This window comes from Schistocerca gregaria, chromosome 3 (genome assembly GCF_023897955.1).
Source record: "Schistocerca gregaria isolate iqSchGreg1 chromosome 3, iqSchGreg1.2, whole genome shotgun sequence".
NCBI classification, from domain to species: Eukaryota; Metazoa; Arthropoda; class Insecta; order Orthoptera; family Acrididae; genus Schistocerca; species Schistocerca gregaria.
The window spans coordinates 610,836,385-610,863,726 of NC_064922.1; the positions used below are offsets into that span (position 1 = coordinate 610,836,385).

The following is a 27,342-nucleotide window of genomic DNA, read 5'->3' on the forward strand; positions in this document are numbered from 1 at the left end:
CTCTAGCCTGCTGAAGAGCACCGCAGTCCCCAAATCCGCTGCAATATGTCACACACAAACAGACCAGGCCTGCGGGCAGATCAGTGAAACTAGATCAGATATGCAGTGTCTGCACATTGGTGGGAACTGAATGGCTTCAGATCAGCATGCCCCATTCATTACAGAAATCCACAGAAATGCCCATCGTGGAAATCCACCTGTGTGGCAAGCTATTCATGAGCCACAGACAGTATGTTGATGAAATGAGACCACAACGATCAATCCATGCAACAGATTACTTGTACAAATACTCTGAGAATCAACAATAATGAGTGTAGGAAATAACTCACTGCAAAGATGATTGCTAAGCTGCAGACAAGCATGTAGAAAAGACAATCACACTCTCACAACTAAATTTTCAACCATAGTTTTTGTCAGAAAATGAGAGCTCACACACATTCACATCATCACTCAGACACAACTCATGCACACATGACTGCCGTCTCTGGCCGCTGCCCCTACAGCCTCTGAGAATCAGATGCAAACAAACCACTCCTCACGCCTCCCTGCCTCTCATTGGCAGCTGCTAGGCTAGTGGCCAGAATTGGTGGCAGCGCTGACTGCAAACTGACGAGACTGGTATGGATGGGAGGAGCAATATGAATGAGGGAGTAGGAAAGCAGTGCACGTACTCAGCTGCACCCAGCCAGCGATGATACAGGATACCTCAGTAAACAAATCATTTCATCTATTGACGCAAAAAACAAGATTTTTCCAGAGGTTTTTTTTTCTTCAAATTTCCCATATTTCCCTGACGTGTTTGAAATTCCCTGATTTCCAGAATGTATTGCAACCCTGCTGTTGCTATTTGAGTTCATATATTGTTATTTTGTTATTTGGAGATACTGAGAGGAGCTGTGGACACTAGAAAATGTAGTGCCAAATAGAGAAATCTCAAAATTTCTAACATATTCCTCTGTTTGAATTCACAGATCGGTGACAGCACCAGAGGCAGTCAGAAACACGGGGATAATGACACAGGACAGAGCACAACAAGGAAACGGTTTTCTCGTTTTAAGGAGTATTGTTTGACGTTAGTGACTCTCCATGTCCAAGAGAGATGGGTAGAACACATAACTAATGAGGAAGTACTGAATAGGATTGGGGAGAAGAGGAGTTTGTGGCACAACTTCGCTAGAAGAAGGGATCGGTTGGTAGGACGTGTTGGGGCATCAAGGGATCACAAATTTAGTATTGGAAGAGAGTGTGGAGGGTAAAAACTGAAGAAGGAGACCAAGAGATGAATATACTAAGCAGATTCAGAAGGATGTAGACTGCAGTATGTACTGGGAGATGATGAAGCTTGCATAGGATAGAGTAGCGTGGAGAGCTGCATCAAACCAGTCTCACGACTGACAAAATGTATATCAATAACTGCTCTGACAAAAATTCTCCAATTATGTATCCACCAACAGAAAGCAGGCAAGAAGAAGAGGAAGAGGAGGAGGAAGAAGAAGATGATGATGAAAGTAGAGGTACAAATAGCTAAATTACTGCTAATAACAAACAGGAAAAGAACCAGGCATTCTTAAGAACAAGTAAAAGTTGGTTAATAGTTCTATACACTGTTGTTCAAATTACAAGGTTCGACATTAACATACCAAGTAATTTAGACAGGAGCCCGAGCAAAATATAAAATCTTTCTCACATTTGTCTCACTGTTCTTTTAAAACAGTGGACTAATCATTATCAAGAATGTTGCTGCTTTTAGAATGAGAACAAAAAGCTATCAAGTAAAATGTGACACACTGGCTCTCACCTGACAAGCACTGGTGGAGCCTCAGGCCAGATGAGGTGCCTGCATGTTAGAGGATAGTGACATTTTCTGTTATGCTAAACCCATTTCTTTCCACCTGTGTGACCAGAGAGGTGTTCATCGCAGCCAAACAGTTGGCTTCATGAGCTTTAGTTTGTTATTTCATACCTCATCTGATCATTCTCCCATTCTACTCTCCCACAATGAGATAAAGCACCCAAAGGGACAACTTGGGCTGGTACATTAATTGCACTGCAAGCATTCCTTACTGTTGAGTCTGGTTGCTTCTTTCCCTCAATTCTCACATGGTCTGGTACCCAGCCTAATGATACTTCTTTCCATTGCCATTGTTGTATGTGAATGGCATCTTGTATTTTGTACCACTTGGTCTACTGGGTATAATTGTTAAATGGTCTGTACGGCAATTAGGGAATCATTGCAGACAAAAAAATTATATTCCAGTGACTGAACTGCATCTACTCCTGTGCTTTTAAGGTGGCTTAAAGATATGGTTCAAAGACTGTAAATTCATCTGTAAATTGAAACATAAACACACTTTTAGGGGAAACTACAATCAGAAAATAGTACAGCATTGCTTAGATCTGTCAACGTAAGTAACTATTAAATTTTGGTATCATCTAAAATTTTGCGAAAGGATTGTTTAAAAATAAAATTTGCTGTACAAGATTTCTTGTACTTCATCAAACATAAAAACAACCTGGGCCTCTCTACAAATGGCAGAGACATCCTGCTCCAACACTGTGTTAAGACATTCAGGTATGTTTCTCCTTCACACTAATCCCATACAGTCTTGTTGCTCTTCTGCAGTTTACATACATGCATTCTACTGATGGTCAGGCAAAAAGAGTAAAGACTGGAGACTGCGAATGAGTGGAACTTCCAGCCATGTTTTACCATGAGGAACTTCCTCCGGCAAGTTAAAGCTAGTTCCAGCATCAGCACAGTAGTAGTATGACACTTGCCCCGAAGGTTCCTGCTACCAAACTAGTATCTGCAAGGTGAACAGAATCCAAGGTCTTCGGATAGGTTGGTCATCCACAGTACACTTCAACCACGACTAAAAAATGGCTCTACTATCTGCCTCTATGGCATTTTAGGCCGTTTAAGACCTTAGAGCTTTTGTCTTGAAATACTCCAGGTGTGGGAACCAGCCAGCCTGATAAGGTCAAGGAGATTTACTGATTCCTTGAAGCTAAGAATGTCGTCTCCCAGTCAGAGTTAGGGTTGATTAGAAACAACCTGATGTACATGATTAAAGTTGAGACATAAATTGAATACTATGGTTTTATCTCAGAATTCTAGTCATCTTAATTTTTGATGCAATTGTTGATCAGCAGCCGCAAGACTAGAAGATGAACAAAAGACTGAAAAATCACCTACAAAAATACATCACTGGACAGGTGTCATGACTCTGGACACTACACAGTAAAAAAGTAACTGAATGAAATTATATCATCACATGCTATTAAATACCTTTTCACTATCAGAAAATTACGCTACCACGTGCTGCCCATGCAAAAAGGCCTTTTGTACCACTGCCTGCAGGAGCATTAGATCATTGAGACTAGAATGGTACCTACAGAAACTGCACTGAAGACCTCGTTGTCTGGTTCTGGAGGGTAAGCTAAGTGGTTCTTGATCATTCACGTGAAGTGCTACATTGTGATAACTATTTAGGCTGGTGTTCCAGGAAGGGGTCATGATTACATCCCTCAAAGGAACAGGGTATTCCCCCCTAAAAACATACCACATGCACGCACGCACGCACGCACGCACGCACGCACGCACACACACACACACACACACACACACACACACACACACACACACACAAGGAGATAGTTCTCTGAGTCAACATTCAAATGTCACAACATGTCATGGTATATGGCTTGGTGCCTCTCTGAGGAACATCACCTTGTAGAGCACTGTCTGTATGGATGGAGAAGGCAGCCATACACAACCTGAGAGAAGACCAGGTATCACGGTCTTACCAGCAAACAAAGGCAACACAACTGTGATCTTATCTTTCCGTGATTACACTGTGTAGATGCTGGCCTGCTAGAAGACAATGCATACTGGAAGATGAAAACTGATCCTACAAAGAGAATTGAGAGGAAGAGCATGACACTTTTCAAAGAACCCAGCAAGGGTCACAAATATGAAGTGCCTTTATGTCTCACTGTTAGCAACACTGGTGCTTTGAAATACTCACTTGCTAAATACCAGAAGGATCTGTTTAGTCCTTATGTTGGAAAATGTCCATATCATATTTGCAGCTCTGTGGATTTTGTTGGTGCCTTAACAACTATAGGCTTAGTGATTCTGACACCCTTGTGAACTTCAACATTGTCTCTCTTTTCACCAGAGAACCTTTACAAGAGTCTTCGGAACTTATTGGGCAGAAATTTGACACAGAAATGACCAACATTTTCAGGCATGTCTTGACATCAACATACTATGCTTTCAATAAGCAGATGGAAGGGAGAAGGAAGTCCTGGAGTCAGCTCAAAGCCAACTGACCTGTTTCTTCTGGTATGTTGGTGACACATATGGCCACATGTAAGAGACAAGCTGATTGATTCCCTCAGACATCTCAATTCCATACACCAGATCATTAATTTTATCATGAAAGTCAAAGTGGATGGAGTGCTCCCCTTTCTGAACATCGTGGTAAAAAGAAGAGTAGACGGCACTTTGGGCCACAGCGCTTAACATAAGATGACACACACTGACCTACACCTACAAGTGGATGGCTGCCACAACTTGGCACAGAGAAATGGCACGCTCAGAACATCGGTACATAACGGGCCCATACCCTTGGACAAGGAGAGTCCCAACCTATTTAACATCTAAGTATGGTGTTCCAGGAAAACAGCTACAAAGAGTGGAATATTTGGAGAGCTCTGCGTCCCATACAACCTGCACAACTGGCGGAAACGCAAGAGGAACCTCAGTGCGAGAATGTGATATTGCATTTATTCAGTTTTGTGGTGCAATATCCAAGAAGATTGAATGAATTCTTCAGAAACATCAAGTGAAAACTTTTCTTCTGCTCACAAACACAGGCACTGCTTAGTACTGTCAAGGATGACCTCTGACTACAGAAATCTGGGATCTACTGGACCAGCCACTAGCAGGTCAGCAGTTGTGGAACATTGCGTATCAGAATTACAAAGAATGGATTATGACCATACTAAGGTTCTGACCCCAACATTTAACTTCTGCAACAGTGTAACTGAGGTATGTATCACAATTTGAGTAAGGGTGCTGCTGATAAATTGGTGGCTAAATCATTAGTAGGGCATGGGAACCTGCATTGAATCTCATGAAGATGAGGAAGGATATATCCCACAATGAACTGACTTCAGGGGCAGGGAGAGCGACAGCAGGGCCACCGTCAGGACATGTCCCTGGGCGTGAACCTCTAATGGAATGACTTGGTGGAAGGAGGAAGGAGGTTGGGGGATAGGGGGGTGGGAGGCACTGAGTTCATCAGTGTACCTCATGGTGTCAACGTGGTAATTTGTTGAAATATTGTGCCTGATGGACACTGACATCCAGCTATTTTGTCACAAGTGTTTATGCCAATACCCCCCCCCCCCCCCCCCCCTGTAGTTGCATTACAGCACTGACTTTTATTTACAGGTTTTTCTCGGAGTGGTTGCAATAGAAGCTGAGGAAACAAGAGGTTGGAAAGCCTTACATTTTGAGCTCTTCTTGGGGGTGGGGGTAGAAACTGTGTTTGTATGCCTTGGAATATAGGCATTCATGTGGCCAATGCAAATGATTGTTGATCTGTTCTTCACTATATGAGCACAAGATAGGAAACAAAACAAAAGATACACACTTGTGATAAACTAACAGTTTAAGAAATATCTTTTAACTAATTTGATACTTGCCCACTATTTGTGACCAGGTTGGAGTCATGCTTTAAAGGTTTATTGTTTGTTAGATACAACTGGAAGTACAGGAGGTGCTGCTTGAACATCATTTTGTCACTATGCACACACATAATGATTTCAGATTGTTGCTTGAACAGACATGCAGAGAAAGAGAATGTGGTATATGGAGACAAGCAGAACAGAAAAGGAAAACAGAAACTGTCCAATAAGGTAATAAACAAAGAAATTAAGAAATGTTTAATGAATCTTTAACGTTCTTCCAGCAAAAGAAACCCTAGTGGCTACTTTCAAAAGTTTCATTGTATTTAATAATTGCTTTCACTCATCATTATAATAACTGCTTTCATTCATCATTAACGACATAGACCAATATCCCTCACTTGAGGGCCAGATGCAGTCATCATTTAAACTTTTTCAGAGCCAGAGAACATAGATGACACAACTTTATTGGCCGTAAATTTTTACACTCGTGTAACTGGCAAGAAAACTGTAATCACATGCCAATCTCATCAGAAGTATTGTGGGGCCCTCATCAGAAGCAATAAACTTAATATGTTCTTTGAGCAATGTCCTCACTCTCGTTTTGTCTGATGCACAGCACTGTTTATTAGTGTGGTGGTCAAGTGTTCATAATGGCTGTACTGATGTGTAACAAAATGGAGCTATGACGACTATCACAGGAACCACTGTAACAATTCAGGTCAGTTTACTCAACTGATGTTGGTAGACACTCCCCAGCCCTACTCCTCAATACTTTCATACACTCCATAGAAAAATTATGCTTTTTAATGAGGAGGGCAAATTATGAATAACAGTTATCCCCACTTGAACAAAATTTCAGGTCCTTCCTACAAAGTACATGAAATTACATGATTATTATAAGACAGAGTTGAGTAATAGCGGTGTGTGTGTGTGTGTGTGTGTGTGTGTGTGTGTGTGTGTGTGTGTGAAAATCCCTTGCAAGAAGTAGTCTAAAAGGTGTCAAGCAACTGACGAAATTGTGAGTTCACTTGAAGTGGCATTCATTGGACAGGAATTATACAAATACATGAAGCACAAAAGAGATAGGCTGCTCTGCAAAGCTGGTTGATTTGGCAGGCCAATACTGTTCCTACACAACATGCTTGTTGTGCAGGGCAGTCTGTATGCCAGAAATTGGAAAAATATGTTTCTGCTCTCTTATCTCCACTCCTCTTGGGAGCTAGGAGGTTAAAAACCCCACAGTGCTGATGCTCATGAGGCCTCCTGTTTCTGTGCCACATTTGGTTGAAAATGATCCAGGAGTTTTGGAGGAGATCCCAGATATACACACACACACACACACACACACACACACACACACACACACACACACACACAGACTCTGTTTTATATACATACAACAGATAACAGATTTAGTCAGCTAGTATGATCAACAAAGGTTAAAATAGCTGCTATCACACAATAGCTACTATTCCAATTGAGGGATTTCTTGTCATATTTATACAGTTTTTATCTTTGAAACTGCATCTCTGGGTTTCTGTTTTCAATAATTCATAAATGATGTCTTACTATTATCCCTTGTCAGACCAAATGGGGATACATGGCCAACTTCATGGGATTAAGCCACCAATAATGTGTATTCAATAACATATTATATAAATATACATATCCACGTGATAAAATACTAAATTGGATGTTAGGAGATTAGAACAAACCAGCTTTCCAGAGTAAATTGCGCTGTTCATGATTCGAGTTGAAAGCTTTTGCAAATCTATGAGACTGAAGTAGACAATCAGTAAGAAGCAGAAGATGATTATTATAAGACAGAGTTGAGTAATAGCGGTGTGTGTGTGTGTGTGTGTGTGTGTGTGTGTGTGTGTGTGTGTGTGTGTGAAAAATCCCTTGCAAGAAGTAGTCTAAAAGGTGTCAAGCAACTGACGAAATTGTGAGTTCACTTGAAGTGGCATTCATTGGACAGGAATTATACAAACACATGAAGCACAAAAGAGATCTGAAAGATGTGCAATTGGGACACTGTGAAGAATGCTAGGAAAGAATACTTGAAAGCTTCCAAGGATTCCAAACAGCTGATGATTACTCAGTTCACTGCATCAAATCGTGCAACACATCCTTCTAATGATATAGAGTGCTGAGTGTCATGTATAAAGTTCAATTGTGTATAATTCTGTAATTTAGCACATAATTAATACCCATTTCTACCTATGACGTGTATGATGATGGCGATTATGATGGGAATCATACAGTCTCAGAAACAATTATATGTGATACGTACCCTTTCATCAGACATCTTGAAAATCCTTGTCAGAACAAGAAGCAAAAGACATGTCCATGCATCTCGATGTGCTTCCGATTGCAAACAAAGAAAATATTCAAATGCTTCATGACAAACAGAGATGAGACGCTGCTGAATTACGGGCCATGCCTCTTGCCGTGTCTCGTCACTATACATCTTGAAAAGTATTCTCAGTACACATGCCAAACTCTGAGTTTCCTGCTTCAGCAAATTTGGTTTAACACCACCTTTGAAACCTAAACAAAGAAAGATTAAGAAGCAACACTGTCAAATAAATTTTTAAAAATTACACATGTTCAATAAATAATGCAACACTTTTTCCCCCTCAGCCAATTTTGGTTGAAATAATGTTTAATCTTTATGGGCTTCAGCTCCTATAATTCCATGAAGTTCTGACAGGTGATGACACTATATGTTGCATTCGAAACAGCTTCTGTAATGGAGGTGCATTACAAGCAGAAAGCTGTCATCAAGTTTCTTTTGGCAGAAAACCAGAACATTACAGATATTCATAGGCGACTGCAGACTGTCTACAGAGATCTGGCAGTGAACAAAAGCATGGCGAGTGCCTGTCATAATTGCAAAAATATCATGCAAAACCTGTCCGATCTACTGCATTCCAGCCGGCTGCACGCAGCTGTGATTCCTGCAATGTGTACACTCTCATTCAAGGTGATCGACGAATCACAATCAAACATGTCACTGCTCAACTGGACACAAGCCTGCACACCCGAGAGCAGCTCACAAAACTTCTCTAGACAATTCTTCCTCATCTACCCTACAGCCCAAATCTCGCACCTTCCAATTCCCATCCATTCAGCCCAATGAAGGATGCTCTCCATGGGAAGCAGTATGTGGATGGCGGGAGGGGCTACTGATGCTATAAGATGTTGGCTGCGAGGGCAACTAGGAGAGTGGTACCATGTGGGCATTCAGGCCCTCCCATCACAGTGGCATAAGGCCGTTGCGTTGAACAGAGATTATGCTGAAAAATAGGGTTTTATAGTCAAAAGAATGGTGAATAATATGGTGTACTGGAATTCTGAATAAAACAAACCTGCTTTTAGAGAAAAAAAGTGTTGCATTACTTACTGAATGCACTTCATAGAAAGCAATAGCAAATGATGATATATAAGTTTTTTTTATTTTTCTTTTACATGACAACATATTTTTCCTGAATATCAATTCTTTGAATAGTTAAGGCTTTATTCACTGGGATAGAAGTTCCCAACACTCTGAAACGAAAGGTCTTTGTTGCGTGTTTTCGTATTACGAAAATGTAAACACTAATTCCACCAAATACAGTGTGGTAGCTTCTGAAGCTTAAACTGAGATTGTGAAATGCTTTAGTCAGCCAATTACAGCTCATGTCATGTGCTCTTGCCAGCCACTGACAACAGATATTCAGAGCAGAAGTCATGTGATGTAGTTAGGCAATAGTAACATTACTGTTAAATAATGCGCACACACAAATAAGAAAAATTCTTGGTTTAAATTAATATACCTACTATATAGCCGCAACAAAAGCTAAATTTTCACATATAAGATTAGTCATCCAAAAGTTTTTGCACACTGTTAACAATTAAGAACTGAACATTTTCTGTATCCCCCATAATAATGCTACTGTCTGTAATGTGAGACTCACAGCACAGTTTGAAGACCATCAAGGAGTTTGCTGGACTAGCATGCTCGAAGTTCCAGCATGAATCCTGTTAAACACCTTTGAATGGAACCAAATTTTGCATTAAGGGTATCAGAACACAGCACAAAACCACCAAAAGAGAAGCAAAAGCATGCCCCATACACCCACCAACTATCACTTCTATCAGGGTGATCACTGGTAAGTCTTGCACCATAAAAGACAGAAACAAGTAAACTAAGCATATTGTTTACTAACATATTCTGAATGGTTATTTTATTGAGGAATAACCACCACTGAACTGACTAAGCACATGAATGGACACAAAACTATACGCTCTGGGGACACCCAATACTCAATACTCAGCTATTGAGCAAGCTCTCTTGCACGACTGAAGACACTCTAACGCCAACTACAAGCACAAGATATTTGGTGTAACAGTCTTACTTTCCTTGAGCTCTGGAGATGAGACCCTGCCCTCCAACATAACCTTCCATGCTGTCATTTTAATAGATTTACCTCCATTAATAATTTCGTGTCTTGATGGTAAGTATTGGTTAATCATTACTGTAAATTTTTGCAGTTCTCCAATTTGAATATTTCTTTTAGTACAAAACAATTAACGTACGAATTACTGCCAGAGAAGAAAGCAATTTACATCACAACCAAACTCGTGGTAGAAATGTACTTCAATATGTAATATTCCACTGTATACTAAACTTTAGCCACAAGAACATTTGTATTGCACCTGCTTGCAGTTCATGGTCAATGTAATACTATGAGTGAAATAAATGTTACATTTTTCCTCTAGTGTTAGTTTAACTCCAGTGTCAAAATCATTATCGACAATTCAAGATTCTGGATATTCTAGGAACTATTATGAGACAGTGACTTACTGGGTTGCCTGAAATTTCCTTAGTGCAGTTGGAATAAACCACGAGAAAGAGTTGTATATGAGGTTCTGGACAGGTGTGGCCTTTGGAAAACTAGCAAATATTGGCCAATCTGCAGTTCTGACAGGGAAATGCTATCCTGAATGTATTGCTGACTGTGGGACACCTAACAGGGCCTCTCTACCAACCAATAGGAAAGCTGGAAATCATGGTGGTAGAAATGCACTTCAGGCTCTAGACATGACAGTTAATTTTCTTGTTTTGATTTTCATCTCAAGAAATAATCTAACACATCCAGGTGCCCACATCCTGTCTCCATCCTAACTCCACTGCCACAGCACACAATCATGTTTTAGTATAATACTAGCCTTTTCCCCACAGTTTCATCCACATATGCATTCAACACCTATATACTGAATGCCCCTCCTCCTACCCCTCTCTGTATCCACCTCTTCCTCCCTCTGCCTGCCCATCTCATCCTCTCACCACACTCTCTCTCTCCCACCATTTGCACATCTCCCTCTCTCTGTCCATTTCCTCCTCCCCCTTGCTCCATCTGTCCCAACACCCCCTTGTCCACCCAACCTATTCCCACTCATTATCATCAGTACATGTAGCCCCTGGAACACAATTCAATAAAGCGGACTAATACTACTTGAACGCAACATGCCTGTCATGCAGGGCAGCCTGCACATTGGGCCCTGGAAAACCCATTTCTTGCCCCTAACATATAGGCTGCTCTGCAAAGCTGGTTGATTTGGCAGGCCAATACTGTTCCTACACAACATGCTTGTTGTGCAGGGCAGTCTGTATGCCAGAAATTGGAAAAATATGTTTCTGCTCTCTTATCTCCACTCCTCTTGGGAGCTAGGAGGTTAAAAACCCCACAGTGCTGATGCTCATGAGGCCTCCTGTTTCTGTGCCACATTTGGTTGAAAATGATCCAGGAGTTTTGGAGGAGATCCCAGACACACACACACACACACACACACACACACACACACAGACACACACAGAGACTCTGTTTTATAAACATACAACAGATAACAGATTTAGTCAGCTAGTATGATCAACAAAGGTTAAAATAGCTGCTATCACACAATAGCTACTATTCCAATTGAGGGATTTCTTGTCATATTTATACAGTTTTTATCTTTGAAACTGCATCTCTGGGTTTCTGTTTTCAATAATTCATAAATGATGTCTTACTATTATCCCTTGTCAGACCAAATGGGGATACATGGCCAACTTCATGGGATTAAGCCACCAATAATGTGTATTCAATAACATATTATATAAATATACATATCCACGTGATAAAATACTAAATTGGATGTTAGGAGATTAGAACAAACCAGCTTTCCAGAGTAAATTGCGCTGTTCATGATTGGAGTTGAAAGCTTTTGCAAATCTATGAGACTGAAGTAGACAATCAGTAAGAAGCAGAAGATGTCTTGAACTCAGGTTGCGATACATCCCCTGTTCTTCACGCTGTTGTTCTGAAAGCCCAGCTTCTACATGGAGCATATCTGCCTGGAATATGATTCATCATTTCATTATTCTACATACCTCAAAGTATTGTTATGAGTGTTCCAATTTAGCATAATTGTAACACAATTATGTAACAAAATACTTAAGTTCTTACTACTTACCTGTGCTAGTGCCAAGTTTTCTTGGTCCTCCTTTCTTGATGTAGCAGGGAAAAATACAATATTATCGATTGTTTGAATCAATTCCAACTGTACAACACATTTAATCATTAGACTTTGGAACAGCCTCTGGTCTGAATTTGCCTATAAAAACAAAATAAGAATGAGATAGCAACAATTAAACATTTGTGCACTATAATACAATTTGAATTTTTACAGAGACATACTACTTTAATTATAGCTACCTCAAGCATGATAAACGAAAGTTGCAGCAGCAGTAGTAGTAGTAGTAGTAGTAGGAAGGAATGGGAACAGGTTATCAGCTGTGGTTTTATAGACAGAATCATATAAGGTTTTGGCTGCACTAATTTAGGGAAAGCATGGAGAACATAACCAAAGGTGATGTGATATGGATTTGAAAGGTGTCATTCTTCCCAATTGTGCACCCAATGTCCTACCACCCAGCCATTTCACTTGCTCATAATAAATCAATTACTTACCTTTGAACGCAACAATGTAATTTCTTCTGCTGGGACACTACTGGAACTTTGTGAGCTCTGCACACTATACGAGCTGTTGGAACGTTGTAAGATGTGATTAGTATCATCAGTATTCCCCTAAAAAACAAAAGCCTTTGATCATAGTGAAATAAAAACCATGGTGCTTTGTGGCATTATAAAACATTACATGTTAACAACATAAAATCAGAAGGTAGTTGTATAATTATAAAAACGTAAGTGAAAGAACATAAAAAATGGAACTGCATAGCAACTTTATTATTATATAATTATATATTGAACATTAATGGAAATACCATGATGGGAACAACAAAAAATTGAGAAAAGGCAACCACTCACCTGTAGCTGATTGACGTCTGGTGCAAAGACATTACCGACCTTTGCAGTATCTCTATTTTTCTAGTTTAAGTAATGTACTCACCCATGGGCACATCGACACTGGCTACCAGCTGTGTGGAAGCTCAGGCTGTCATCTGCAGGAGGGAAGGGAAAGACATATGTAAACTGGGAAGGGTACAACTGTAGGAGTGGTGGAGGGGATTATGAGAGGTGTGACATAGGCAAATGGAGTGTCACTAGTCTAGCCCTGTGCCATGTTCCTATTGCCTCCAAACCCCTTCCTTGTTTTGTACCTCTTGACCCCCTAGATTACACCAGCCTCCCCCCCCCCCCCCCCCCTTCCCGCATGCACACTAACACACACAATGTGAAAGAAATTGGCACCTCCACATACACTGCTAGTAAGGTGTCTTTGATGTTTCATGTATGACCACATTTCAATCAGCTACAAATGAGTGAGTGCTTTTTCTCAATTTTGTTTATTATTTATGCACAGAGTCTCCATGTCCAAAGCTGAGGATATTTTCGAGTGAGTGGCTTGGTTAGGAGTTGAACCAATAACAAGAAACATTAAAATTACCAGAGAGACGAATACACAAATGAAAGGAAATAAAATTGTCTTCAGAGGCACAACACTAAGCATACTGATTATAAATAAGAAAGTGTCTTTTTTTTAGGGGGGAGTCACAAAGCAGCAGATTAATATAAAAATAAACCTTGAAGACCTCCAACTCAATAAAGATATTGATGATTTCTGCTAAAAACCATTCATTTTTATAGGGTAATATGATATAGTTGTTAATGAGGGCATCAGATAATATTAGTACTACAGTGCTCTTCAAGTACACAGTGCTGAATCATGAGCTTGAGTATTAAAGACCATCACACCATTATTTCATAAACCACTAGGATTTCGCATACTGGTTTTAATGAATTTTATTGATGATTCAACAGTGGAATATGCAATGTGTGCTGTAAGTTCTGGAAAGGATGAGTATTAAGATCCCATGTAGTGTAACAATTTTTTGTTTTGGGAAGCAAGTGTTTAGTTTTTTGTACACACTTGCATCAGAAAATGTGAAAATACATCCAGAATCTTGTGTCACTGTCATTAATATGGTGAACCCACTTGATTTAAACTGTGAGGCACATCCAATAACTTTCAAGGTATATAGAATACTGAGTCCAGACTGGAAGAATAAATCAGATCACCCAATCATTTCTGTACAAATAAATGAAAAACAAGTGAAATGTGTGTTTGGATTTCTCAGACAATTCTGGCTCAGTTCATTTTTCATTAAAGGTTCCCTGACTATCTCTGGACATTTCGGGGAAAAAGATCGCTGTGGAGCAGTGTTTGCAGCAAGAGATTTTCTTTTTCTGTTGTGGACAGTTACCTGACAGTAACCTGCACTATCATATGGTTGCAATCTGTATGTACTGAGCACATAAAAAGTTAAAAACAGTGTAGTTGATGACATTAAATCTGACTAGATTGACCCACGCAATATAATTTATTCGCACAGAAGCCCCACAGACAATAGCGAAAGAGATCAACAGAAACCAAGGAGGTTATGAAGCCTAAAGCTAGTCAACAAAGGTACCAAAATTTTTACTTACTATGGCCATCAAATGTTAACGCCTCACCCTAGATCGAACAGAGAGAGCCATAGTGTGACAGCTTTTCCAGTTGGCATCACCCAACTATTGCACTGGCACAAACTCTCAGTAACACCAACATATAGGAGATCAACTTTAATTGAGAAATGATAACTGTAAACTGAATGCAAGAGAGAGGATAGATATACAATGAGGTGACAGAAGTCATGGGATAGCAATATGGACATATAAATATGGTTGTGGTATCGCATACACTAGGTATAAAAGGGCAGCACATTGACGGAACTCTCATTTGTACTCAGGTGGTTCATGTGAAAAGGTCTCTGACATGCTTATGACCGCACAAAGGGAATTAACAGAAGCTGAACACAGAATAGTAGTAGGAGCTAGAAGCACGGCACATTCCATTTTGGAAACTGAGATCCACAGTGTCAAGACAGTGCCAAGATAACAATTTTCAGGCATTACCTCTCACCGCAAACAACACAGTGGCTGATAGCCTTCACTTAATGATTCACTATAGCAGCATTTGTGTAGAGATGTGTGTGGGACATATGATGAACATATCTGTTAGGACAGTGTGTCAAAATTTGGCATTAATGGGCTACGGCAGCAGATGACCGACACAGGCGCCTTTGCTAACAGAATGACAGTTCCTGCAGCACCTGTGGTTTCGTCAGATGAGTCCTGATTTCAGTTGGTACAAGCTGATGTCAGTGTCTGAGTGTGACACAGATCCCCATGAAGCCATGGACTCAAGTTATCAACAAGGCACTGTGAAAGCTGGTGGTGGCTCCATAATGGTGTGGGCTGTTTTTACACATCTGGTCCATCTGTACCAACCATTAACTGGAAATGACTACTTGGAGACCATTTAGAGCCATTCATGGACTTCTTGTTCCCAAAAAATGTAATTTTTATAGATGTCAATTAATCAATTCTCCATGCCACAACTGTGTAATTGGTTTGAAGAATATTTTGCACAGTTCAAGCAAATGATTTGGTTACCTAAATCACCAGGCATGAATCTCATCGAACATTTATGGGACATAATTGAGAGGTCAGTTCGTGAAAAAAATACTGCACGGCACAATTTCGCAATTATAGACAGCTATAGAGGCAGCATGGCTCATTATTTATGTAGGGGACTTCTGACAACTAATTGAGCCCATGCCACATTGAGTTTCTGCACTATGCCAGGCAAAAGGAAGTCTGACAATGTTTTGTCAGTAGGCTACTGTGATGGTTGCTTCTTACAAGCATAATCTGTTAGCATTGAGATCGAATGTCTATGTAAGATGACCTGTCTCTTGAAATCCCTCATCAGATCGTAATGATCTTTTGATGAAACATTACAGTTCAAAGAGTCACACAATGACAGAGAAAAACAATTAATTTGGATGCCAAACATGTGGAAAAAAATAACATTAGTGCATGAAGAAATGATGCATTAATTGGAAATGTTTTCCAGTCATGTCTTAAATTCCACACAGTACTAATGAAACTTTACGTCATGGGAATCACAGAAAACACAAAGTTAGCTAGTTCCACAAATACTGATAGGACAAGGAATCTGGAGCTTCTAATCATACACGAAGCAAAAATTCCTTGTTTCTTCGAAAGCTTGAATGAACAGTCATGCAAGCAAATGAATCAACAAGCCGAGATGACAGGAGTTCAGTCATGTGACAATGTATTTCATCCTACGGGGAGCATCCAAAGTAAAAAGTAAAAAGTAAAAATTTGTTTGTGTTTATACGTCTGCAGTCCTGGTGCACTTTGAAATCCCTGCACTACAGTTCCACAGTTTCATTGAAGGTGCCACAGCAAAATGGTGTAGCTCACTGAGAAAGTGCAGTATCACACATTAATTAATTTTCTTATTTGAGGAGGAACAACACTACAATTACTGCTGAGTTGGTGGAAATGTATGAGAAAGACACACAATCAGGTGACACAGCGGCTAGGTCACAGTGATGCTTCCATTACACTAAACAAGTTTAAATGACAAAGAACGAAGTGGCAGACCACATCTCAATGTTGGCTATGTTCTGCAACTGCTCATACCCATTTAGAAAGTCCACTGAACATGGGCAGGTGTGGAAATGTTGCATGTGTCACACCAACACAGATGACTTTGTTAGCCACATAATCACCGTGGATAAGTTCTCAGTGCAGTGTATGGCTGTGACACCACAGACACAGGTGGAAAGCAAACTGTAGAAACAAATGGATTGAACACCAACAAAATAGATGAAGCCCCAACAACCATAACTGAACAAGCTGCTTCTTCTTCTTTTAAGTGCATGTGTGTATCATTTGGAATTTTTATGTGAAGTCTGGCAGGCAGTCTGTGAAAAACTAGGTGATGTTCACCTTCATAATTACATTCCAACTGATGATAATACTATGAAGAAAAAAAATACAATCTATTGTCCTGGCAACAACAATGCCATTAGAGATGGAGCAAAAGTTCATATGGAAGAAGGATAAAAAATGAAAATGATCATTACGTTTCAAAGGGACTATCCTAGCATTTGCCTTAAACAGTTTAGGGAAACCACAGAAAACCTAAGACTGGATGCTGAAATGGGGATTTGAATATCAGTCACCCACAATACATGTCCTATATCGTAACACTGCATCTCCTCTTTTTGTTGATAGTATTACATCATTTCAGATATTTAGGTGTAAATAAGAGAAGAGATGACATTGTAGAAGACAATGTGTTAGAACATTCCTCCAAAACCTACACTTGTTACTCTGGTTTCCATTGTGTCTTTAAAGAAATCATTAAGTCTGCACACTTCAAAATGTGGCTTGTCTTTTTACTGCATGAATTACTTCAGTTTTTGACATAACAAAGGCATTTATTTTCTAATACATGGAATGCCTACTGCATATTATCTTATTTTTGCAGAACCTACCAACTACAATCACAAAAACCACTTTATATTTAGAATGGTTTTTGTGTATACACAATTTAGCCATGGGCTGTTTAAGAGCATCATAATGATCTGTTACTGCATTTTCTTACATTCGATTACCAAGTGCAAAATAACAGCTGCTTTTCTAGTACATTTATCCAATCTGATGCTAAACAAATTTTTGTCTAATGCACTTACTTTCCTTTGTTCTGAACATTAAGCTAGTCAGAAATTTACAAATTTAAGCAACCAACATATTATTCAATAATTTTCACATTTATCCATTTGTGCCTTGATTGATAATGTAGTGATAATATTATCCCAGAAATAAGATGAGTCTTCTTCTGTCAAAAATTTATAACACCTGATCACAAACAACCCCTCTGATTTTTGCATTACAAAAAATGACTCTCAGAGTTGCAACTTAAATGGGTGTTCACTAAGTTGGTGACTGGTTTTGGTATAGGACCACTCTCAAACCAATCAATGTCTGTCAAGTAAATTGTCCGTCAAAATAGCAGTAAATGAAGTGTGTACATACACTATGTGATCAAAAGTATCCAGATACCTGGTTGAAAATGACTTACAAGTTCGTGGCGCCCTCCATTGGTAATGCTTGAATTCAATATAGTGTTGGCCGACCCTTAGCCCTGCTAACAGCTACCACTCTCGCAGGCATATGTTCAATCAGATGCTGGAAAGTTTCTTGGGGAATGGCACCCCACTCTTCATGGAGTGCTGCACTGAGGAGAGGTACTGATGTCGGTCGGTGAGGTTTGGCATGAAGTCGGCATTCCAAAACATCCCAAAGGTGTTCTATAGGATGCAGGTGAGGACTCTGTGCAGGCCAGTCCATTATAGGGATGTTATTGTGGTGTAACCACTCTGCCACAGGCCATGTATTATGAACAGGTGGTTGATCATGTTGAAAGATGTCATTGCCATCCCCAAATAGCTCTTCAACAGAGGGAAGCAAGAAGGTGCTTAAAACATCAATGTGGGCCTGTGCTGTGACAGTGCCATGGAAATCAAAAAGGGGTGTAGGCCCCCTCCATGAAAAACACGACCAAACCATTTAGCCACTCTGTGTACCATGATTTGTCACTCTCGCAACATTTTTCCACTGTTCAATCATCCAATGTTTACGCTCCTTGCACCAAGTGAGGTGTTTGGCATTTACCAGTGTGATGAGAAACTTATGAGCAGCTGCTCAACCATGAAATCCAAGTTTTCTTACCTCCCACATAACTGTCTTAGCACTTGCAGTGGACCCTGATGCAGTCTAGAATTCCTGTGTGATTGTCTGAATAGATGTCTGCCAATTACATGTAACGGCCCTCTTCACCTGTTGGCAGTCTCTGTCAGTCAACAGGCAAGGTCGGCCTGTAAACTTCTGTGCTGTACTTGTCCCTTCACGTTTCCACTTCACTATCACATCAGAAACAGTGGATCTAGAGATGTTTAGGAGTGTAGAGATCTTGCGTACCGAAATATGACAAGTGACACCCAACCACCTGACCACGTTTAAAGTCCGAGAGTTCCGCAGAGTGCCCTATTTTGCTCTCTCACTATGTCTAATGACTATTGAGGTCACTAATATGGAGTACCTGGCAGTAAGTGGCAGCATAATGCATCTAATACGAAAATCATATGTATTTGGGGGTGTCTGGATACTTTTGATCACATAGTGTAAGCTTATGTCCCCAACTAATGTTTGTTAATGAGACCATTCACACATGTAAGCACTTTGTTTACTGCCATTTTGATGGACATTTACTTTGCGAACATTGGTGGATATTTTACTTTGCAAACATTGGTTGGTTTTAGAATGGGTGTAGCCTGAAACCTGTCACCGACTAAATAAACATCCATTTTAATTGCAACTCTGGTTGTCTCTTTTTGCATCACAATTTAAAAATGAGTTGCTGTCCCACTATACCCACTATGTTGCAGTTATACATCTCATTTTTTACTTTATTCAGAGCCATAATTTTCAGCAACTGTAGTATATATTTCTCAGAATAAAATTCAGTCCTCAGTTGCAAATATATCTCCGGTTTTGACAAATTAATTTGTCATCTTCTGAAGCCTACAACATTAGGGATATTAAAAAAAAAATTATGTGAAGTATAAGAAGTACATTTTGTATTAAAAATATATTTGCAACTGATGACTGAATTTTATTCTGAAAAAAATTCTCATTTCTACATCTTCTACAAATTTATTACTATATAACAAATATGACAATTAAGAATATCCCAGGGGGAAGACATCTACATAAAAACAAAGGTATTAGAACATTCAAGGAAAAAAGAAAGGAATTAAGAGTATTATCAACATTACAGTCTTACATGTTTCAGCTGAGGTATAAACAAACAATGGAAACTCCGCGAAGGAATATCAACAATGTAGGAAAAGACAGATTGCTACTTACTGTAAAGAAGACACGTTGAGTTGCAGCCAAGCACAATTAAAAAATACTTACCATAAAGGTTTCAGCACAGCCACACCAATTGTGTGATTGGACTGAAGAGTTCCTAGATAACAGAACGCAGCATGTCATTCTCAATAGAGAGATCAGTCTTACGAAATAAGAGTGATGTCAGGTGTGCCGTAGGGGAGTGTCGTAGGACCGTTGCTATTCACAATATACATAAATGACCTTGTGGATAAGATCGGAAGTTCACTTAGGCTTTTTGTGGATGATGCTGTGGTATATTGAGAGGTTGTAACAATGGAAAATTATACTGAAATGCAGGAGGATCTGCAACGAATTGATGCATGGTGCAGGGAATGGTAATTGAATCTCAATGTAGACAAGTGTAATGTGCTGCGAATACATAGAAAGAAAGATCCTATATAATTTAGCTACAATATAGCAGGTCAGTAACTGGAAGCAGTTAATTCCATAAATTATCTGGGAGTAGGCATTAGGAGTGATTTAAAATGGAATGACCATATAAAGTTGATTGTCGGTAAAGCAGATGCCACACTGAGATTCATTGGAAGAATCCCAAGGAAATGCAATCCAAAAACAAAGGAAGTAGGTTACAGTACGCTTGAATATTGCTCACCAGTGTGGGATCCGTACCAGATAGGGTTGATAGAAGAGATAGAGAAGATCCAACGGAGAGCAGTGCGCTTTGTTACAGGATCATTTAGTGATCGCAAAAGCATTACGCATATGATAGTTAAACTCCTGTGGAAGACTTTGCAGGAGAAACGCTCAGTAGCTCGGTATGAGCTTTTGTCGAAGTTTCGAGAACATACCTTCTTCGAGGAGTCAAGCAGTATATTGCTCCCACATACGTATATCTCGCGAAGAGACCATGAGGATAAAATCAGAGATTAGAGCCCACACAGAGGCGTACCGACAATCTTTCTTCCACGAACAATATGAGACTGGAATAGAAGGGAGAACCGATAGAGGTACTCAAAGTACTCTCCACCACACACTGTCAGGTGGCTTGCGGAGTATGGATGTAGATGTAGAGCTTTCAACACACACACACACACACACACACACATACACACACACACACACACACACACACACACCATTCATATATACACAAGCAAGTCCACCTCATTCACACTTGATGGCCAACTCCACCATCTCAGACCCAAGGTGCTGGAGTTTGTTATCATGTGTGCATGAGGTGTACTTGCTTGTGTGTATGAACGGTGTGTGTATCTTTTACTGATGATGGCTGTGGCCCAATGTTTTATGTTTTCTAATAATGATTGTGCCTGTCTGCAACTTAACATGTCTTCTTTACGGTAAGTAGCAACTGTCTTTTACTACATTGTTCACTTGAGCTACAGTGAGAAGGAAATATTTTTTACTTGACCCTCATACTAACTGTAAAGTTTTTATTAGGGATTTATTTATTTGCTTGCAGTAAATGAAATTTAAAAAAATAAATCATATTAGCATGTTACCGTAATAATATCCATATCAGACTCTTTGCCCTCATGAGGATCTTCTGGTCTCCAGCTTAAAAGAGCATGGGGTATAGTGCAGTTAAATATGTCCAGCATACACTGGCAAGTCTTCTCCCATGTGGAATCTGAGAACTTCAAACCATTAGAATTGACTAGATTCTCCAGACAATTTGTACCTGAACGTGCCAGTTGTTCATTATCTGAAAGAAGAGAGGGAGTTAAAAATCAGGCTATACCTTAAGCTTGCACACAAGAATATTGAGAACATTACACAGAAACAAAGTGCCTGTTTAAGTGGATACTGTATCCGGAGGAACTGAAATGTGGCTGACGGATAAATAAATTATGAAGTAAGACTGGATTTCAAACAACTGGAATTTTGGAATATTTTGTAATCAAGTGAAAGGAAGAAAGTTTAGAGTTTTTACATTCTGCTGACACAGTCATCGTTACTTATGGAAAAGCCTCTGCTGTGGGGCTGCCACAAAATATATTTCACAATAATGAATTACAGAATTCCAATTATCAGAGTACAAATGAAATATTTCTGCCACAGATTTAAATGACACTCAACATTCTTGAAACTGCTGATATTGTGATGTTTTTTGAACAAGTAATAGCTAGTCTTAAGGTGATACATTGAACTGCTGATTAGCTTCATATAGTAGAGCAGGAACAGCCACGAAATCTGCACACATGCAGTGCTCTTGCACGTGTGGAGAGCTCTCTTGCCTGGCTCCACACATACAACCACTGTCACACCACTCTGTCTACATGGGAAGAGGAGGGGGGAGGGGGAGGAGGAGGAGGAGGAGGAGGAGGGGGAGGGGGGGAAGGGGGAGGGGGGAGGAAGGGGGAGGAGGGGGTGGGGGAGGAGGGGGTTGGGGGGTTGGAGGGGGAGGGGGGGAGAAGGAGGAGGAGGAGGAAGAGGAAAGAGTAAAGGGTAAACTGTGAATGCAATCACATTTAAATGACAATGCAGTTATGCAAGGAGCAACAGACTGCCTGCATGCAATTTGGTTTCATATTTATCAACAACACAAATCACAAACAAAACAAATTTTCGGTATTATTTAATTATTTTTGGCATGGTGAAAACATAACAAAATTTTTATCTGGTAGAAACTGGTGACGTGCAGATAATATTGCAGATTTTTGCCTGTCAGGTTGCCTTGTAATACTGGCTTATTTAGTTTCATAATTAAAACAAAAGCCTATCACGTACATATTTTAATCGAGGTATTGTATCATGTTTGCAACCCCATTATGGAAATGTGGAAACTCTTCTCAAGGAAAACAATGTAAAACTCCTGGACAGTTTTAACATAAAAATATTTGTCTTTTAAACTGGACTTACACTGTAGATCGAACAATTTCATCTGCACTTTCAACTGAAATGGCAAGCAGTCTCAAAAAAAGCTCAAAAACAGATGTAAGATTGGCAGTGTCCTCAAACTGTGTAGAAAATTGTCCTTGTAATTCTTTGAATGCCACAATGAATTCTTTAAAATTAGAGTGAGCTTGGGGAGTGTTTGCAGAATTTGTCCCTTTCTTTTTAAATAAATTCCTATCAAATCAGAAATAAGTTGTTTCCCACCTTGCAATATCTTACTAGGAGCAGTGGGCAGTCAAGTCTACTTAAAATGTGTGGTCTGCAATCCATTCGAGATGTTCTAATTTTTGTCCTTGCTTTCCTTTTTAATTCAGAAAGTCACCAATAGCAGGTTTCAAGTCAAAAAATCATTTCAGATATGTCCCCACATACTTTGCAGTAATACATAAAGCCTCCATATTCTTTGTTCAATTCCATCAAACTGTTGCAACTGACAGTGTAATACTGCATGCGACTTCAAAAAATTTACTGTTAAAGCCACCAATTTCAATTTATATGCATAATAAAAACCTTAAAATATGCATGAAAAGTGTCGAAATATGCAATATCAAATAATAACAACAACATGGTAATTACTATGTGCATTATATCCCAAATTTGAACCTGTGCTTATCAATTACGAGGGAGAGCACCGGCCATGTGAAAAATCGCTACATTTAGAATGTTGATATCATTTTCTGAATACTTTCTGGTAGAGGTTAGGAAGGGGTCCTTCCTGGGATTATTTCCTCAAAATTTTCAAAATGGGGGCACATACCATGTTTCAAGAATTGTTCCTTCTTTGCTATTTTTGTTGCTAACAAGCAGATGCAATGTGAGTGAGTCACAGAGAAACAATCAATATGTACTGGAGCAACTTCAAGATATACCGCATGCAGAGGGACACGCTCAAAAACTCTGTAATATTTAATTTAAAAAACAACACACAATCATGAATTTTTTTGAACAGCATTAACTTTTAATTAATACTATTTACAATTACAATTTACAATTTATTTCACATTTTTCTACTATTGTAAACATAAACGACCAAGTACTGTTTCAAATGTTCAGTAGCAAGAGTGTGCCTTCGATCACTCATAACATTTTTACAAGCAGAGGATCGTTCTATATCAACTGAGGTAGCTGGGCAGTATTTGAATTTGGGTTCTATGTTGGTACTTATTGCTTCTGGCGGAAAAAAAAAGTTTACCCATCCCACTAATAAAACTATCAATTTGGCACAAGAGTTCAGAGCCTGGGTTATTGTTTAAAATGTTTTCAAACTTTTCTTTAAGTTTTCTTGGGAATACCTCTGGCAAAGAGGAGTTCACTAGAACTATTTTCTTCATTAACTGAATAGATTCATTCAATGCCAAACCTTGAGTTTAAAGCTTTTTAGTACTTGCAGGTATATGGGAAAAATGAGTGCTAATCACAGTAATGTCTTTTTTTTAATACCAGAATCATTAAAAGCTTCCCAGCACTGGCAAACCGCCAAAGCCTCTGCACTATCTAAGTAGTTTATTACCCCATTAATGGCCTCAAAATGTTCATTGTAAAACGACACAGCTTCAACAGAGCCTTTAGAAACATTTTCTTTCTTTCTACGTGGAACGTACTTCTTCAGCAAGGCGATATACTCCATGGGCAAAACACGTCACATGAATCAAATTGAGATAAAATACTCTGAGGGCTTTTCCTGTTTGATCATATAGGGAGTAGCATCTGAGATAAACACAAACACCCTTTCATCTGCAGGAGATTCTGAAAATATTTTTCTAATACCCTCATTCACAAATCTGGTGATCGTAAAATATGTTACTTTTTCAAGGACACTAAATAGGAAGAAGAAGGCTCTTCTTTTAAAGCACCAACAATTGAACTTCCAATGTAATGGCCACAAGTGTCTATAGTTTTGCCAACTAAAATCCAGATGATGCTGTCCTTGAGTTCATTGCATATTTCTTCCAGGAAATTTACTTAAATTGTTGATATGTTGTTTTTACGCAGTGTTGATTCATCTGGTATATTTTGATTTAAGCAATAATTGCACAGGAAACCTTTGAGAACAGAGTTTGTAAGTTTGTGAAGAGGAATATTGCTTGCAATGAATGCTTTACATAGATCCATGTTAAAGCGACATTTTTGGTTACCTTTTGACAAATCCCTGCTACTGCAACTTGCTGTTGTCAGAAGTTAGTGTTTTGGTCCTTTCTTCTGCATTCCTACAATATGAAGACTTGTCTTGACAAGCTCGTCTATTTGAAACTCTTTTTTTTTTTTTTTTTTTGCATGAAACACTTTTCTCCCAAACTCGACAACGGAACAATTGCATCATATGCAAATGTTCCAGGGTGGTCAGCTATTCACGAAATGACGTTTCCTTTTTTTTGGGCAGCATGGTGAACAACACATTACACACTACACGTTCAACTGCGTATGAGTAAACAGAGAGCTAAACTGAAACAATGGACATGCAACTAAAAGCTTGCATAATTTAATTTAACTGTTGCCGATGCGTACGGTATGACAGCAGAGGGGATTAACTGGTGGCGAAGGCACAAGAGCATTGACTCTGTCTGCCTGTTCGTGTTCCTCTTCTGTAATGACTTCGATAGGCAGTGGTCTCAAGGTTTGCAATAGCATGCAGTTCTATGTTGCGGCCAATCTGTGAGACTTCAAAACTAGATTGAGCTAGAGATTGTCCATCTAAATTTTTAAAATATTATGAACATAAGAGCGAAAAGGTGCATTGTCACTAGTTTTTAGTTAAAATATGCAATAACCGGTGAAGATTAGATTAGATTAGTTTTTCGTTCCATAGATCCTTGTTGAGGAGATACTCCTGGATGTGGAACATGTCAATTTTTTTAAGCAATACTAATAGTATAAATATGTACAATACATCATTTGTTTCTATTAAAAAAAAAATTGACAATGGAGAAGGAGGAGTTGGCCACTAGTAAGTCTTTCAGGCTCCTTTTAAACTGATCGTTATTTGTAACTAAATTTTTTTATGTTTGCTGGCAAATTATTGAAGATGAGTGGACCTGAGTAGTGGGCCCCTTTTTGAACTAAAGTAAGTGCTTTTAAGTCCTTGTGCAGATCATTTTTGTTCCTGGTATTGTATGTATGAACTGAGCTGTTTGTTGGAAAAAAAGAGATATATTATTTAGGACAAATTTCATTAAGGAGTAAATATACTGAGAGGCAGTAGTTAGTATACCCAATTCTTTGAAGAGGTTTCTATAGGACGTCCGTGAATTTACTCCACAAATAATACGTATTATATGCTTTTGGATTATAAAAACTTTTCTTTGACTTTAAGAGTTACCTCAAAATATTATACCATATGACATTATGGAATGAAAGTAGGCAAAGTATGCAAGCTTTTTCATTTTCATGTCGACTATGTCTGCTAACACTCGAATTGCAAATACAGATTTGTTAAGGCATTTCTGCAGTTCTGTGGTGTGCTCCTCCCATTTATTAATATCCATGAAAATATCATTAGCAGATATTTCAAGAACTACATTCGACATACTATTTATTGCAATACTTGTGTGATCTGCAAACACAACGAACTCTGCTTCTCGCAGTGTAACTGATGAGAGAACATTAATGTACACAAGAAAAAGCAATGGCCCTAAGATGGATCCTTGTGGGACACCACATGTAATTTCTTCCCATTCTGATGATGATTGATGACTTAATTCACTAGTTCCTTGCACTGACACTCTTTGTTTCCTGTTAGCGAGGTATGACTTGAACCATTTTGTAGTACTGCCCGCGACACCGTAGAATTCTAATTTATTTAAAAGGATGTTGTGGTTCACACAATCAAATGCCTTTGACAAATCACAGAAAATACCAGCTGCTTGTAACTTGTTACTTAATGAATTAAGCACATTTTCAATGTAGGTGTAAATAGCCTTCTCGATATCAGAACCCTTCAGAAATCTAAACTGTGTTCTTGATAATATGTTATTTGTGGTCAGATGGTTGAGAAGCAGCCTGTACATTACTTTTTCTAAATTTTTTGAGAATGCTGGCAAAAGTGAAATCGGTCTGTAGTTTGATGGTATCTCTTTATCCCCTTACTTGAATAGAGGCTTAACATCTGCATATTTTAGCCAGTCAGGAAATGTCCCAGTTATAATTGACTGGTTACACAAGTACCTTAGAATTGTACTAAACTCACAAGAACATGCCTTAATTAACTTTGTTGACAATTCATCGTAACCACTGGAATGCTTTGTTTTTAAAGTTATTTCTTTTGGTGAAGTGAGTGACATATTCATGTACCTGAAGCTATTTGTAAGGACTAGTTTCAGATATTCAAGGGCACTATTTACTGATCCTGACAATCCCATTCTATCAGTAACGGATATAAAGTACTTGTTAAATTGATTTGCCACACTAT

General features: G+C 39.1%; 1 protein-coding gene across 1 annotated transcript in view; it reads right to left on the reverse strand.

Moving 5' to 3' along the window:
• Window positions 1-27,342, reverse strand: part of LOC126356185 (brefeldin A-inhibited guanine nucleotide-exchange protein 1) — a 202,260-nt gene that overhangs the window by 5,189 nt on the left and 169,729 nt on the right. The window contains exons 25-29 of the mRNA XM_050006963.1: window positions 21,542-21,744; window positions 12,696-12,812; window positions 12,199-12,339; window positions 11,902-12,079; window positions 7,994-8,250 (exon numbers count right to left, since the gene is read on the reverse strand). Coding sequence (XP_049862920.1) covers window positions 7,994-8,250; window positions 11,902-12,079; window positions 12,199-12,339; window positions 12,696-12,812; window positions 21,542-21,744 — 896 coding nt within the window. The remainder of the gene's footprint in view (window positions 1-7,993; window positions 8,251-11,901; window positions 12,080-12,198; window positions 12,340-12,695; window positions 12,813-21,541; window positions 21,745-27,342) is intronic.